Source organism: Oncorhynchus mykiss, chromosome 16, assembly GCF_057628025.1.
Source record: "Oncorhynchus mykiss isolate SJ-2025 chromosome 16, ASM5762802v1, whole genome shotgun sequence".
NCBI lineage: Eukaryota > Metazoa > Chordata > Actinopteri > Salmoniformes > Salmonidae > Oncorhynchus > Oncorhynchus mykiss.
Window position 1 is genome coordinate 39,410,344 of NC_143037.1, and position 15,696 is coordinate 39,426,039.

General features: G+C 42.3%; 1 protein-coding gene across 2 annotated transcripts; it reads left to right on the forward strand.

Moving 5' to 3' along the window:
* LOC118939529 (uncharacterized) lies at positions 1–11,196 on the forward strand. Of its 2 annotated transcripts, XM_036946780.2 has the most exons (21): positions 1–140; positions 240–298; positions 378–458; positions 559–683; positions 1,324–1,467; positions 1,773–1,871; positions 1,982–2,143; positions 2,283–2,382; positions 2,512–2,732; positions 3,380–3,536; positions 3,725–3,948; positions 4,244–4,364; positions 4,681–4,877; positions 4,992–5,106; positions 5,329–5,498; positions 5,594–5,691; positions 5,853–5,983; positions 6,306–6,495; positions 10,664–10,805; positions 10,913–11,009; positions 11,079–11,196. In XM_036946780.2, the coding sequence occupies exons 1-21, from the start codon at positions 118–120 to the stop codon at positions 11,150–11,152; spliced, it is 2,730 nt and encodes a 909-aa protein (XP_036802675.2). In that variant the 5' UTR covers positions 1–117; the 3' UTR covers positions 11,153–11,196. The 2 variants fall into 2 exon arrangements, with proteins under 2 accessions (XP_036802675.2, XP_090057769.1); XM_090201643.1 differs by lacking the exon at positions 240–298 and having other exon boundaries at positions 130–140.
* The last annotated feature ends 4,500 nt before the right edge of the window (positions 11,197–15,696 follow it).

Sequence of the window (15,696 nt, forward strand, 5' to 3'; positions counted from 1 at the left end):
GTGGGAAGCCTTTGTCATAGGGTAGAAGTTGCATACCCCTGGGCTGTAGGCTGCACACTTTGGGTCAAATATCAGGTTCTGTAGCTGTGTATTTTATCGGAACAAATCTGTTCCACAATGATTATTTTCCTTAGCTCAGGGTAAGTAGTAGCAGGCCTAGGAGAGTCTTATGCGACGCAAACATTTGAGTTGTGTTCTTCCTCCTTTTAATCAATCATAATTTGTCAAATCCCTTACAGGTTGTTTTGCCTATTGATGGCAGCTGTGGGCATACAAGCACAACAGCCACATTCTATAAGTATGCATTTTGCACCCTGCAAATTTAAGCACTAAGCGTTTGACAATATTTTATTTTTAACTAACCTTTCCTATTCCAGATGACCTCAACGCTGAATGCCTTGGTAACGTTATTCGTTTGAGTGTCGCTCCTCTTTTTGAAGAGGTTGATGCTGTCTTCAGTGAGTTTGCCTCTTTATGATTCTCTTTCTCTCCTTTCATAATTCATGGCTTGATATTGCTTGTCAACTATTGTGTTCACACCATCTCCATCCCTTCCAGATGACACACAAATCATAAACCTGACGCCTGGCCTTGCTACTCAGTGTGGATTCAGCTTTAAATTTGACCCCATGGGGAATGCCATGTTTTTTGCTTCTCTTCAAAACTGCTTTTCCCAAAACATGGTAACCCTAGTAACTGTAGTGTTTGCTTGTACTTCAAATGGACAGTTTGCCTTTCAGTGTCACTGCATTTGCAACTCATACTGTAGCAATGTAATTTTATTTACCTTTGACATGGAGTCATGCTGAGACCAGGCTCTTTTGCAGATGAGCCCTGTATACAAAGATACAAGTCAATATTTGCATCACTAGATGGAAATAATTAAACACATTCTTCAGTAAAAAGGTCCTCAATAAGCCTGAGTTGTTGCTGTAGAGGTGCTAATACATACAATTTAGCGCATGGAGGTTATTAGAAGTACGGTTCCAGAAACATCGACGCAGTTTGACTTAACTCTGTGGATATCAAAAGGATCTCCATTGTTAGCCACCCCTGGGTCTGGTATCTCTTACCTCTAAGTTAACGATGACGTAAGGTACAGCAGAAGTTTATGGAGGGCTTTCAGAGGGCCAGCCAACTTTCTGATACAGACTGCAGTGATGTGAACTATTGAGCTCTTCTCCTGTAGTGTGGCTTCAATACAGTGGCAGCTGCATTCATATAGCCAATTTTGCCACAGTCTATAACTTGCATGAATGTCACCTGAATTTTGTTTTTTGCAATATAGTGAAGGCTTTTTTTTCTCTTCCCCCTTCATTTTAGGATGATAAGATGTTCAGCTTGGTCATGCAGTTCAGGCTGCCAGGAAACCACATGACTGAAGACCCTGTGTATAGAGTGGGAAAAACTTGTAGCTACACCCCCTGGACCTCCCGAGAGATTCTGTGTGACCGCAACTACATGGAGGCAAGTGAGCAGAGCATGCCCCAATGGACATGTTTACAGTCGCGCTTGTCATACTGCCTGTATAAATGATCTGTCTTAGAGCTACAACTGTCCAGTGTTTTCACTTCTTCTGCAACACAACCTAGAGGTCTTGACTCTCAATTCCACTCGCCTCTTCAAAATGCACATAGGAGAACTTTAGAGGTGAGGAATTTTGGCCTATTCTCAATGCATTTAAGGAGGGGAGTGGACAGATTGAGAACTGGCCCTTGATTTCCTATTGTATGGGAGGGAGAAAATGCATAGGGAATAATGGCCTTCTCTAGGTGTCTGTCAGAAGGACTCTTCCAGACATCCAAACCGTCCCCGAACAGACCACTGGGGGCCCGAAAGCAAAGAGCGGCAACTTCCGTAGAGGAGCTGAGGTAGCCATATTTCAGTTTCTGTAATTTCACTACAACATGACAGGATGGCGCTAAACAATGTGCGTTTGTTGACAATTTTGTTTAATTCATGTTTCCATTTCCTGAGACAGGCTGTTGCTTCAGGATACAAAATGACAGCAGTCGTCTTTAGTCCTAGCAAGAATGTCATGAATGTGGATGAGGTCCAAAGAAAGGGCTATGCAATAGCCAACACTCCCACACGGCTGGTGTTAAGAAGCCCTCATAATGCAGAAGAGACATACCTCCAGAATGTAAGCTGACCTCCATGAACTGGGTCATGTTCAGTAGAGCAAACATTTGGAAACGGTGGCCCTACCTGAACTCTGCAACATATTGTTAATACGGTGTGCCCTACTGAACATGGCCCTGATGTGGTTGCCCCCTGAACAGGTAGCTGGGGTTCCGATGCGGGTGCTCTCAACCTCAACCTTCTTTGAGCAGAAGTGGCTGGTTACTCGAGTAGATGCCACAGCTGTTTGTCCAACACCAGGTTGAGTGTGAAATAATTTAAGATCCTATAAGCCCAGTTCTTAATTGGCTCCAGACAAGACTTTCATGTAGTGTTCAGTTGGGAAAATGTTCTGTTTTGATGTGCCCTTGGCTTCTTGTTTCACTGCAGAGGCAGTGGCCTTTACTCCAGAAGTGATCACCTGGTACATGCCCAAGCACATAGACCCACTTTTCTCCTCTGATGCCTTCACCATGTTGGAGGTGTACATGGGAATTGACGCTAAGAGGCTGGACACTGAGGAAATGGCTGCCAGAAACTACTCTGTTTTAGTCACAGAGGCTCATATTATTGTTGAAATTCCGGTGGGGGCGGTTGGCGGCTATTTCAAGGTCAGCATTGGATTAGTAAAATGTTCCTGTTTAATTTCTGTCTTATTTGTAGAGCCCTTTTTACTACAGCAGTTGTCAGTGCTTTGCAGTAACCCTTTGCCATCTCTCATGGGTAAACTCCTAGAAAGGTTGTCTTGTGTAAAATGTTTCTTATTGAGCAATTGTCTGCTTAATCAGGCTAATATACAATGGATTGCAGAATTGTGTGAATTTTGCATAAAATTACATTTAAACATACTCTACCGCTTGTCTTTGCAGTTTGTCCTTTAGCCGCTTGAAATTTGAGACCAAATATCCACACTAAAGTATTGTTTACCTGACTTTTTAGGTAGCCGGTAGCTTTGCCACTCAACTGAATGCAAGGAACACTCGGCTGCTGTTTACATATTGTGCAAGTGTTTACTTTACGTGTCAGTTGCTCTGAAAATGCGCACCGCCGGAAATGCAAGTTGCCAACCATACACCTACCAGCTCTCAAGTCTGGTAACCAATACTTTCCTTTGGATATTTTGTCTTAAATTACGAGCGGCAAAAAGACAAGCGGTAGAATAATTGTATTTAACATTCTGGCTTATAAGGAACATTTACCTTTTTTTGCACTCCAATTGTGTATTACAGCCTGACTGCATCCCTCGTCTCCCTTACAGAGCCATATTCAGGATGACCAGTACTTTGTCACTTACACCATTGAGCCCATGCTTGAGTTGCTGTGGATCGAGGAGGTCGCACACGAGGACACCAGCTATAAAGTCCTCTTCCCTATCACAACACCTCTGATGGCCAGGCCTCCACAAGTTCGCAACTGTGAGTCTGGTTTAGTTGAATAGTGCCTATGGTAATTTGGGATGCCTGGGTTGTTCATTAGGCACAAAACAGAAGGAAATGTACTGAAACGGGGAGGCAATACCTGGACTTACCCAATAACAAATGTCAATTTTCAACTTCCATTGTACCGCATTTCAAAATGTTTTCCTTTGTTTGCCAATGAACAGACACTCCCTTAGACACAGTTCCTGAGCAGGCAGTGTTTGTGCTTGAGTTGGGGACCTTCAACCTTGATGTGGAGCTGCTGAACATCACCTTTCCCACCATGGTGCTAACTGTTGCAGAGTGCAACGCCAGGGGTTTCAATGTTCGGGAGCAGAGATCCCCGGACAACACCTTGAAGACCTTCAGGCTGGAGGTGCCCTTCTCAGACCCGGTGGTCTTTAAGGAGGTGTGTTTCTGTTAAATGCAAAGCCACACGCAGTGATTTGTACATGCCCTAATAAGTGGGCCACCAACAAAATATAAATGGCACAGATGTATTTTGTATCCCTCATTTACTCAAGTGTTTCCATTATTTTGGCAGTTGTGTGCATTTGATGTAGAGGAATGAGGGCAACGTTACTTTAAGTAAATAGTTTGTTTTAATAGTACCCATGTGTACTTAGTTGTCAGTTGATGTTGACTAGCGTTCTGTTACAACAATAATGCTGCCCAATTGACCAATGCTTTTAACTTCACTACAGAGAAGGGCGGAACAAGGTGTCACAACCTTCACTCTTCAGCTGATCTACGGCCTGGTCATCTTTCCAGAGTACGCGCCTTTCTCTCACTCTGCCGTTGTGGACGCTGTACTGCTGGACATTGGTATGTCTCTGGACTACTCCAAACTACTATTGAATGGTTTCCTCTCGTTAATGATTGCCCTGAAAGGAAATTGGCAGTGAAAGCCCAACTAGCCATACTGTAGGGTTTTTCTATGCGGTCTCTCTACAAAGAAAATGTTAAGCTTTAGAGTAGTTGGACCCAGTTGTCCTGTTCCTGATTTGCCAGGATCGTTTTTATTCAGTCCCACCGTAGCAAAACATTTTGCAATCTAAACAAGGGTTTCGTCTTGACAAGTTCAAGTAGTACCTTGTTTTTTGTGCTTAATAATTGAACACAACCCTGTTTGTCCTTGTAGTGCCACCTTCAGTCACTGGCAACTGTGATCAGGAGAACTTCCACATCACTGTGGACTACAGGAACCAAGAGCCCTTTTTTGTGGTCTTGGTTGGCAAGCGGCTGCTTAACCATGAGTTTGCTCAACAGTATTTAACAGAGGGCGACACAGACTTCACCATCACGTTGCCCTTCTCTTCGCCGGACGCAGTGTTTGAGGTACGACTCTCTCCCAAAACATGTTAACCTAAATTGCTGCAGCTAGCCTCGCTTTCCTTACCCTGTGTACATGCATACAATATTGGACTAATGAACTCTCCCATTGGTTCCCAGTCAGTTCACTCGTCCTCTGTCAGGAGCAGACTGGATGTGGCTCTGTTGAATCCTTACAACAACATGACCATCAAATACTTTTCCCTGGCTTGCAGCTTCCTCAAAACGCTGACTGGTTGGTTCTCAAACAATTACTTCTGATAAATAGTCGTTTAACATGGTTACCAAACCTGGGTTCCTTGCAAATACTGTGAGTCTAATAGTAGTGCCAGATGGGCATGGTTTGCACTTTTGGTGCTATTCCATTGGTTCTACTGTGCTCGGCAAGCTCAATAAGTGTAACAAATGCAGAACCCAGGTCTGATGGCTACCTGTCTTTTGCTCCCCTACCTCCAAGAGTGTTTCTCTAACGGAACGATGACTGCGCTGGCGGTGAAGGTGGAGTCTGCTCCCGGTCTGAACCCCGGTCAGCTGACCCTGAGCGACCCCGCCTGTGGTCCCACCTACAGTGACGATCGCGTCGCCTACTTCCACTTCACTGTGAACTCCTGTGGCACCACCAGGAAGGTACAATGACTATTACCCTGAGGTGATGGGTACTGTGTATTTACGGACTGTTTGCTTCTGCAGGCTGTAATAAGCAATTCCCCTCTACTACATAGTTTATCAACAATGTCATGCTGTATGAGAACGAAATCTCCTTGCCAGATGAACTTGAGGTGAAGCGGAATGCCACGACGTCTTCAGAGGAGGAATATCAGTAAGTGCATTACGCATTACAATTGTAGCTGTTATAGGGCATTTTTTTTCTTCACCAATTGCTCAATACTTTGTATACAGGGAAAATGGGCCTCTACTACCAGTGTCCACTCCACTGCTTGAAGTTTCCCCTATTGAAGTTGCTCACATCCCTATTTTTAGGTTAAAGGTTTCCTGCTACTATGTGGCCAACATCACTCGCACATTGGCCTTCCTGACCAGGCCGCGTGACAACGAGCCTTTTGCCGCGACTGGGACGGGTCGGCTAATGGTCAGAATGAGACTCGCTCAGGGTAAGCGTGCACAAATTCAGAATTTCAACTTGACCCCTAGCCTCTAAAAGTATCTTGGAAGGTCTCCTTTACAAAACCATTCCCAAAAATCTAAGCCTAATGATATTTCTCTTGCTTTCTGAGATCTACAGGTATGGAGTAACGGTGAGGTGCTGATTTGGGAATTTGTTAGAAGCCTCTGGTGGGGGGTGGGTAGTGTTTGCTATAAATGGCTTGTGTTCATCGGGGCACAACAGGATATGATAAACGAGCATTTCTTAATGGACAAGTTCAGATGGTGCCCACTGAACACGACCCCCGGTTGTCTTGTTCTGTGTTCCAGACGCCTCGTATAACACGTTCCACCAGGAGGAGGACTATCCAGTGGTGAGGTACCTGAGACAGCCTCTGCACTTTGAGGTGGCGCTGACCACGTCCTCTGATCCCAAGGTAGCGCTGGTGCTTGACCACTGCTGGGCCACCCTCAACGAAGACCGCGACTCCCGACCCCGGTGGAATCTCATCATTAATGGGTAACATGTTGTTTTTGGGCCTAAACAAGTGTTATTCCACAGGTGTGGTTCCTGAGTAATTAGCAACCTATCATGCTTGGCAGGCCATTTACTTTGGCTACCGTGGCTATGCCCCCATCCATAGGTCGAGTGGTCACAATGCTTAAAAACGATGTGAGCCATGTGCGGTCTGTCACCAGATCTCCACCCAATTTAACACTTATGAGAGAATCTGGCGCGTGTTATCGCTGAGTAATCCCTGCAGTGTATCATTGGAACTGCATCAAACGACTCTAAACCGCATTGTCTGAAAAGCATCTAAGAAATGTTTTGTACTGATGAGAAATAAAGGTCTTCACAACTTTATTCCACCTTTGCTTGTAAAACATAAATGTTAACGTTATCTAGTCTAAATAACAGGTTGACTTGTTTTACAGTGATGCGGTACAAGGGAGCCATGTAAATCTAGTTTAGAAAGTATGGAATCCATGTTTGTCAAGCAAGAACTCCTAGAATGCTGTTCACTGCGCCCGTTGCCTGAGATCTTAACTCAGTTTGGCCACTTCAGCATGTGACTAATCTTTGTACTTGTTACGGCGTACACATGACAAGTAGTTTACAGGTAACTATTCCAAAAGCCAATTGTTGTCACCTCCCCAAATACAACCGTAGCACGAAAGCTAAACAGAGTTGCAAGATATAGCACAATCCATTATTGGGGGTTAAGTCCTTGGGGGAAGGTATTGTGAAGAGGATGATGCAGGAAATATTACTAAGATCTGGGAATTTATCAACAATAAATGGCGGAAGACTATATAAGCTATATACCCCTGGAAAGGGGGGGGGGGGGGTCTGATCTGGCAACCCTGAGGTACCATAGTCTACACTCTGATGCCGTGTTCAAATCAACTAACGATTTCAGTGCATTCAAGACAATGGGGTACTCCAGTTGCGATCACCATAAGTCTGACATACGTGTACATGAACCTGACTGCATTGTATGGCGTTAGCATTAGCTCATATTCAGTGCCACCTTCAAGTGTTTTACACACGTGTCCATTACAATCTAGGCAAGAATCAGAATGCATTAATAAAACGCTGAGTACATTATACTTACGGTACGCTACAGTAGAAACGACAACACGTTACACAGAAAATAAGACTTTGATAGGAATGCACGCATGTTCACAGTTAATTGTAAGGAAGGCAATACATGTGCAAGGACGGTATACTTGATCTGGGGAAGTGCTTGGGCTTTCTTTTGAAGGAAAGTTTGTCCAGCTCATTAAATTCTCAAATCGAAATGGTCTGCAACAGTGAAATGGGCGCCCTTTGTGAATGAGGCAAAATTAGATGTTGAAACGGCCTATAGAAAAATCGCCTTGGACTGAGGTCAGCGCGGGTTGAATGTCCACATGTTGGAACGGTGAGTGCATTCTGACCACGTGCATAAAATCAACTCCCACTGGGGCGACTGTTTAAGATATTTGGAACTTGTGTGTGTGTGTGTGAAAAGGTTAATGTTGGCATTACCTACACCTTTTTACTCAATGTTATCCTTTTGGTTTGCTACAGTTCAGTGTTGTGCCAAGCTGATGGTCAGTCGACTGGAAATCAAGAGCGGCTGGCAAGCTTGGCTTGCTTTTCCGGTTGGTTTCAAACAACTGCTCTTAACACTGACTGAATAGTTGTTTGGGTTGAATTCAGGCACAAGTGACCTCTTGTGTTTAAATCAGTTATTGCACTAAACCTAAAGGATGGTTCAGATGCCTGTGCAGCATGGATGTTTGAAACTGAATAGGATCAGTTGACAGGATCCCCAGAAGTTGATGCCACTTTCAATGGAATTTCCTGTCCTAGAGGAATGCGCTAATTGGGAGTTTCTAAACATGAACAAATACCACGGTCAAGTGTAGCAGCGTCTTGCTAACCTTATTTAGCTAGCTAATGTTCATATTAAAAAAAGTTACTACATTTTTGATTTGGGTGAGCACTTTGCTACAGATGGACACGCTGGCCTAATTTTTATCTCAAGAATTTAAATTGGGTTACTATTGAAAGATGACTTATTTTTCCTACATTGTAATGGGCTACAATGACTTTGACCATGATTATGCACGCTGCAAATGACACTTTATTTTGCGGGTGCCTTTTCAGTATCTGGATGCATGTTACACCAAGCAGTGTAGTGAAGCAACTTTATTGGTCAAAACCATTCATTTGGGGGATCGGTTTGCAAATACTATCAAATCACGCAATTTTACCATTTTTATGAAATGGTATCAAAAACCTAAATTTGGCAATGTGGACACGGAGTAACTTTACAGCTGTTTATTAAATCAGCAATGTCATAGCAGTTTAAAAAAAAACAAGCTGAAAATGTTTTGTAGATCATAGGAAAAGACAACATTCACATGGCTGTGCAAAAAATGGGTAGTTCAGATTTGTCACTTCAGCTGCAACTATCTTGCTGTGCAAAATCCTGACCATCGTCTGTCAGCTCAAGTGGATTTGTACTGGTGTGGGCGTTTGTCTCAATGTAACATCTTCAGATTTCACAAATTCCTTTTTTGCTAATATCGGGCAGTTAAACAGTAAAGGATAAACCTCCCAAAGATGCAAATTGCTCTGGCGCATTGCATAATTCTTGTTTAAAATGAAGTACTTGTGTTGAAAAATATGATTGCCTTGATACCGACTGTCTATTCGGCAACTTTGGTTAAACCACGGTCAATTGATCAATATTCAGGTCGCCTGTAGTCTTAAAATTCTGGATAATTTAGAATTTTAAGAACCATTTAGAGGGACGTTTCACCTCATGTCAATGGAATTGAATATTCATGTTTGACATCCGTCATTTAACAAGCCATTGCAGTAGACATAAATAAATATTGTTGACGGAAAGCCCAATTTCTGTTCTTTAAAATAAAATAAAAACGTACTAAATCAGATTCATCCAGGTCTGATGGGCCAAAAGATCAGAAATGACAAACCACTGTCGTGACCTTGAATTATCTGAGGACTGTTAAATTGTTAAGCGACTCTAAATGAATCATGTTAGGATTTGGGGTGCCGAGGAAGCGGTTTTAAAGTTACCGTCTCCCGACTTAAACTCTAGACGGTAGAAATCTATTAAATTGATAGTGAACTTATGAACCATTACATCGTATCCTCCTTGCAGCTGCAGAAACCCCAGCCTTATGATTCAGTACTATACAAGTTGGTTTAATTGAATTACTAGCTAACTAAATAACACAGGCTAAACACACAGGTGACACAATATGACGGCTTGTTACAAGGTTTCTCCCCCCCCCGTTCCGTAAGGGACACTTATCGTTGATACGTTTTTGAACACACGAACCGGCACCAGCTTGGAGTAAAAGCATGAATGTATTTGAGGGATGCCGCTGTGGAAAGGTAGGTGGCTTGTCTTCTCTCTGATTGGCTACATGAGGTCACAATGTCGTTGGTTGTCCGTGGCTCCAATGACTAGTCTTGAACAGAACTACAGGATGGATTGTTCTGGAAGATGGGCTAATCAACCCTGTCACTGATTCCTCAGTGGGTGATGAGTAGGATGGTTTGGATATAGTAGCAGAATGGTCCCACTTATGTTCATTTTTCTAGGTACTTGTGAGTTTAGGAAAGTTCTGAACGTGTAGCTTGCGCCTCACGGTTTTCTGGTCTAATGTTAATTTCTATTACCGTTCCTCTTATGCACTCTGGCCGCCGGGGACGCTTCTGTCAGTCTGACCCGCTCTGATGTTCCTCGTGGCATGGCTACTTACTATGCACATTTTCTAGGGGTGTTTCTCTAACACGTTCAAAAGTGAATACTGGAACAATATTTCTAGCAGAAGACTGGTCAGATTAGCTATAGAAAATGAATGTCATATTGGTTTTTATTTTGTGATTTTTACTAGAAACGTGCTCACTCTACAGGTAGGAAGTCTCGAGCCTTTACATGAAATATGTTTTTTCAAGACAAAGGTGATTTTTGTTGGGGAAAGCCTGTTGGCAAAAACATGACTTTAGTTCATACTGGAGGGGGAGAAAGAACCCACTTCTGCTGTAAATTGATCTGATCCTCACAGGGCAGTCATGACACCACCACAAGACTTCGTACACAAGGCGGTTGGGGTTTGCAGCGTTTTCTTGTTCCTAACTTAGTCCCTCTCTCCACTGGCAGCTGTGAGAACCCCGAGGATCCATACCGTGTTGTCTTCCACCCGGTGGTAGCTGACGCCAGGGTCCACTTCCCCCCTCACGTCAAACGCTTTGAGGCCTATATGTTTTCCTTCGCCGAGGATGCGCTTGAGCCGAGTGGCCAGGTAACAAAGTTCACCCAACAATCTTTATTGGTTAATTTTGTTTGAGTGGCAATCATCCCTTTAAAAAAAAAAAATAACATCTGACACACCAAATCTTTGATTCCTAGGTCTTTGTCCATTGTGATGTGGTCATCTGTGATGCCAGTAGTCCGTCTGGCGGCCCCTGTAGTGGACAATGTGTGAATCAGGACAACCCGAAAAGAGGTAGGTCTTGTTTTATGCTTTTCAGACCCTGGCAGACCATAACTGAACTAATAGGTTCTCTCTCAACAGGTCAACGACATGTCAAAGACCTCTTTGAGGAGCGTCATTTATATGTTTCTTCTGGATACATTCTTTGGGTGTAATGTCTTGTTCTAACATGTCAAATAAAGTGTTCTATATAAAACAATCCTAACCGTTGGAGCTACCTTAATTGTATCTGATTTGCATTTAACACCATGTCGTAGGCTTGTCATCTGACATGTATCAATCAACCCTTTTGTAAGCATGGAACTCTGAACCATCCACCGGAGGGTGATAAGTGTTGCACACCAATTTCCCATCTAGGACAAACAATGGGAAATGAAACAAGCTTTCCAATGTCCAGTAGGATGAAATGACTCAATGTTATAGCAGATGGTGGTTTGCCAAAGTGAAACCAGCAGGGCTGTGGTTGGATGCAGTGTTGGTAATTTTCAACTGAAATTACAACTTTCCTTGATACCTCTCACTAGCTTGGTTTCCATCCAAATATGGACATTTGTTCTTTAATGATATGCATGTCAATCTCTCATGGCTCAAATGGGAAGAGCTTGACTTCATCGCTACTTGTTTGTGTAAGAAGTGTTGACAAGCTGAATGTACCGAGGTGTCTGTTTTCTAAAACTACTAGCGCACAGCTCGGACACCCATGCATTCCCCATAAGACATCTCTTCACAATCTCCAAGCCCGAACTACGAAGGTAGAGCCATGAATACGCTGCAATCTATTCCGCATCAGGATAAGATTTCAACACACACCGTACGGAACAGCGGGGACTGAAGACACTCCTTTAAAAGTTGTGAGCTTGCACCGCGGGATGGCTTCATTGCTCCAGACCACCACAAGGGGGAGTTGGCGCATTTGGGTCCCAAGGCTTTGATGACCAAAGACTAATTTTGACACCAGCCACCCTTGCTTTGCGGCGCTCAACGAAGATTGCTGACAAAACAGATGGAAGTTGTCTTAACGAGTCAAGCAAATGTACAATTTGAGAGGAATGTGATAATGTAGAGACGCGGCTATATATATTTTTTTGTCAAAGTTAAATTACGAAAATCTCTATTTAGCAAGTTCACACTAAGAAGTGTTAGGAGAATGAATTTGTCTTTCAGGGACTCCTGAGAACCAACAAACCAGGATGTCTTGTGAAACAGTGGATGTAAAGAATCTAGCTGGCTAAAGCATTGACTGCACAATTGTAAGCTTGCCTTGCAATGCAGCTGAAGTAACATGGCTAGCTATTTACTTGCTGGAGTCGGATTAAAAATAACTGTTGCCGCTCTGGGTATGGACCCTAAAGTATTTCTGAACTAATATTCATACCAATCAATGAACCTCAAGTCTGAATGGCATTCATGACGCCTAGAGTAGAATATACCGTTTGTGCCAAGGATGCAAGACCTATCTACACATGTATTTTAGTTATTACCACGTATGAGATTCCCATATTGTAGCCCGTACATTGAATATATTCACTGACCATGTACTCTTCCTTGGCAAATAAAGGTGTGGTCCAGGTATGACACACTTTCAGTCATATCAAACGATGCGGTGTCTGCATGTATGTATTACAATTATACACTTCAGTGTTTACTGCTCCTGGGATATCAATGATTACACATTGTAACTATACAACAGACTAAACATGATTGATTTGTAATTCATATATACAGGAAAAACTTACGCAAAACATTGAAGGGATTTTACAGGACCCTAATGGACTAGACATTGACAGTCTCCTAGCCTAAAAACAAATGCTGAATGTACTAACAAACTGCATTTAGTCCAATAAAAAGACACAACATTAGGGTGATAAATAAAAGGCAGTTGCTCAACGCATGACACAAGAGAACCCTCTGCTGGAGCAAAACGCTTACAGCACCTGGTATTCCCAGGCGGTCTCCCATCCAAGTACTAACCAGGCCCGACCGACCCTGCTTAGCTTCCGAGATCGGGCACATTTTAACAAATCTTTTTTATTATATACAAAACACTATTTACAACATTCAGACAACAAAAGATTAACAATTCACCCTTTAACAAAATCAGAAAGAAAAAGTAAAACGATTATAAACTAAAACCAATTAATTACAAGTTTTCCATTTGATAGAATTTCAATTAAAGTACTCACCCACAGTTTCCTCCACTGTATCTATATATTATCTCTATCTTTCTCTAAAATGCTACCTACTACATTCAACAAAAGTGCATCAAATTTTCCACCCTCGTACCACAAATCACATTCTCTTTTTAATATCCCTATAAATTTGATGCAAACCACATTTGTAAAAATCTTGTTTTATTTTAAAATCATTGTCTTCACATTCTATAGATTTATTTTACATTTACATTCTTCCATATTGATTTCACATGTTTGCGAACACCCTACACCCACTTATAAACCATCTAAAGTTTTAAACCTGATTTAAATCATGTTTCTCCCCATAACTTTCAGAATATAAAACCGGTAAACCCCTCGCTCTTTTGACCACCTCTTTTTATTAAAATCACCCACTCCCCAGGAATACATCATATTTTCTTGTACATATTCTCCGCAGTAGTTTTACTTACAGTGGGGCAAAAAAGTATTTAGTCAGCCACCAATTGTGCAAGTTCTCCCACTTAAATTTGAGAGTTCTGTAATTTGCATCATAGGTACACTTCAACTATGACAGACAAAATGAGGAAAAGAAATCCAGAAAATCACATTGTAGGATTTTTAATGATTTTATTTACAAATTATGGTGGAAAATAAACTTTTGTTACTGACCAAATACTTACCTCAATACTTTCTCATTGCCAACAAAGGGTATATAACAAAGGTCAAATGTTTTCTGTAAGTCTTCACAAGGTTTTCAAACACAGTTGCTGGTATTTTGGCCCATTTCTCCATACAGATCTCCTCTAGAGCAGTGATGTTTTGTGGCTGTTGCTGGGCAACACGGACTTTCAAGATTTTCTATGGGGTTGAGATCTGGAGACTGGCTAGGCCACTCCAGGACCTTGAAATGCTTCTTACGAAGCCACTCTTTCGTTGCCCGGGCGGTGTTTGGGATCATTGTCATGCTGAAAGACCCAGCCACGTTTCATCTTTAATACCCTTGCTGATGGAGGTTTTCACTCAATCTCACGATACATGGCCCCATTCATTCTTTCCTTTACACGGATCAGTCGTCCTGGTCCCTTTGCAGAAAATCAGCCCCAAAGCATGATGTTTCCACCCCCATGCTTCACAGTAGGTATGGTGTTCTTTGGATGCAACTCGGCATTCTTTTTCCTCCAAACACGATGAGTTGAGTTTTTACCAAAAAGTTATATTTTGGTTTCATCTGACCATAGGGAGAATGTCATATCTTCTTCTGGATCATCCAAATGCTCTCTAGCATTTGCAGGATTTGAGTCCCTGGCGGCGTAGTGTGTTACTGATGGTAGGCTTTGTTACTTTGGTCCCAGCTCTCTGCAGGTCATTCACTAGGCCCCCACGTGGGATTTTTGCTCACCGATCTTGTGATCATTTTGACCCCACGGGGTGAGATCTTGCGTGGAGCCCCAGATCGAGGGAGATCATCAGTGGTCTTGTATGTCTTCCATTTCCTAATAATTGCTCCCACAGTTGATTTCCTCAAACCAAGCTGCTTACCTATTGCAGATTCAGTCTTCCCAGCCTGGTGCAGGTCTACAATTTTGTTTCTGGTGTCCTTTGACAGCTCTTTGGTCTTGGCCATAGTGGAGTTTGGGGTGTGACTGTTTGAGGTTGTGGACAGGTGTCTTTTATACTGATAACGAGTGGAGGACAGAGGAGCCTCTTAAAGAAGTTACAGGTCTGTGAGAGCCAGAAATCTTGCTTGTTTGTAGGTGACCAAATACTTATTTTCCACCATAATTTGCAAATAAATTCATTAAAAATCCTACGATTTTTTTTTTCCTTATTTTGTCTGTCATAGTTGAAGTGTACCTAAGTGGGAGAACTTGCACAATTGGTGGATGACTAAATACTTTTTTTGCCCCACTATCTCTTCATCTACTTCAACCACATCATATATTGCCTGAAATGGAAGGAACCCAGGAATTACCTCAGGTGACATAACATATCTGCCTCATCCCATATTTACAAAACAACATATTATTACACTTATCTTTGGATTTAAATATATAGGCTGATTTTAAAATATTTTCTAAAATGGTACATTCATAATAAATATTTGGTAAAAACTGCCCCCGAGCCTCAAACACTTCTCTATAAAACAAAGGTATATTACCTAACATTTCCTTCTTCATACTCCTCAATAAACCATTGTCCCCAAACCTCCCAACCTCCTGCAAATACTCTTAAAAAATCATTTTCCTCCCATAATCCAATTCACCAAATAAATATTTCCGTACCATTTTTACTCTAATTGCTGTTTTCCTTACACTTAAATCTACCAACTTTAACCCCCCCCCCTCCCCCCCCTCCTCATAACCTGCAGTCAAAGTTTTAAAGCTATTTTCACCCCCTTCCCATCCCATTAAAAAATCAACTAAAATCCCTTTTAACTTCAAAGACCTCCCCCTCTACATATTTACCACCTTCCTAACTTTATTTATTACACCACTCCATGTCACATCCCTAGCTTCCATTTCCTTCACCCCTAAAAACACTCATAA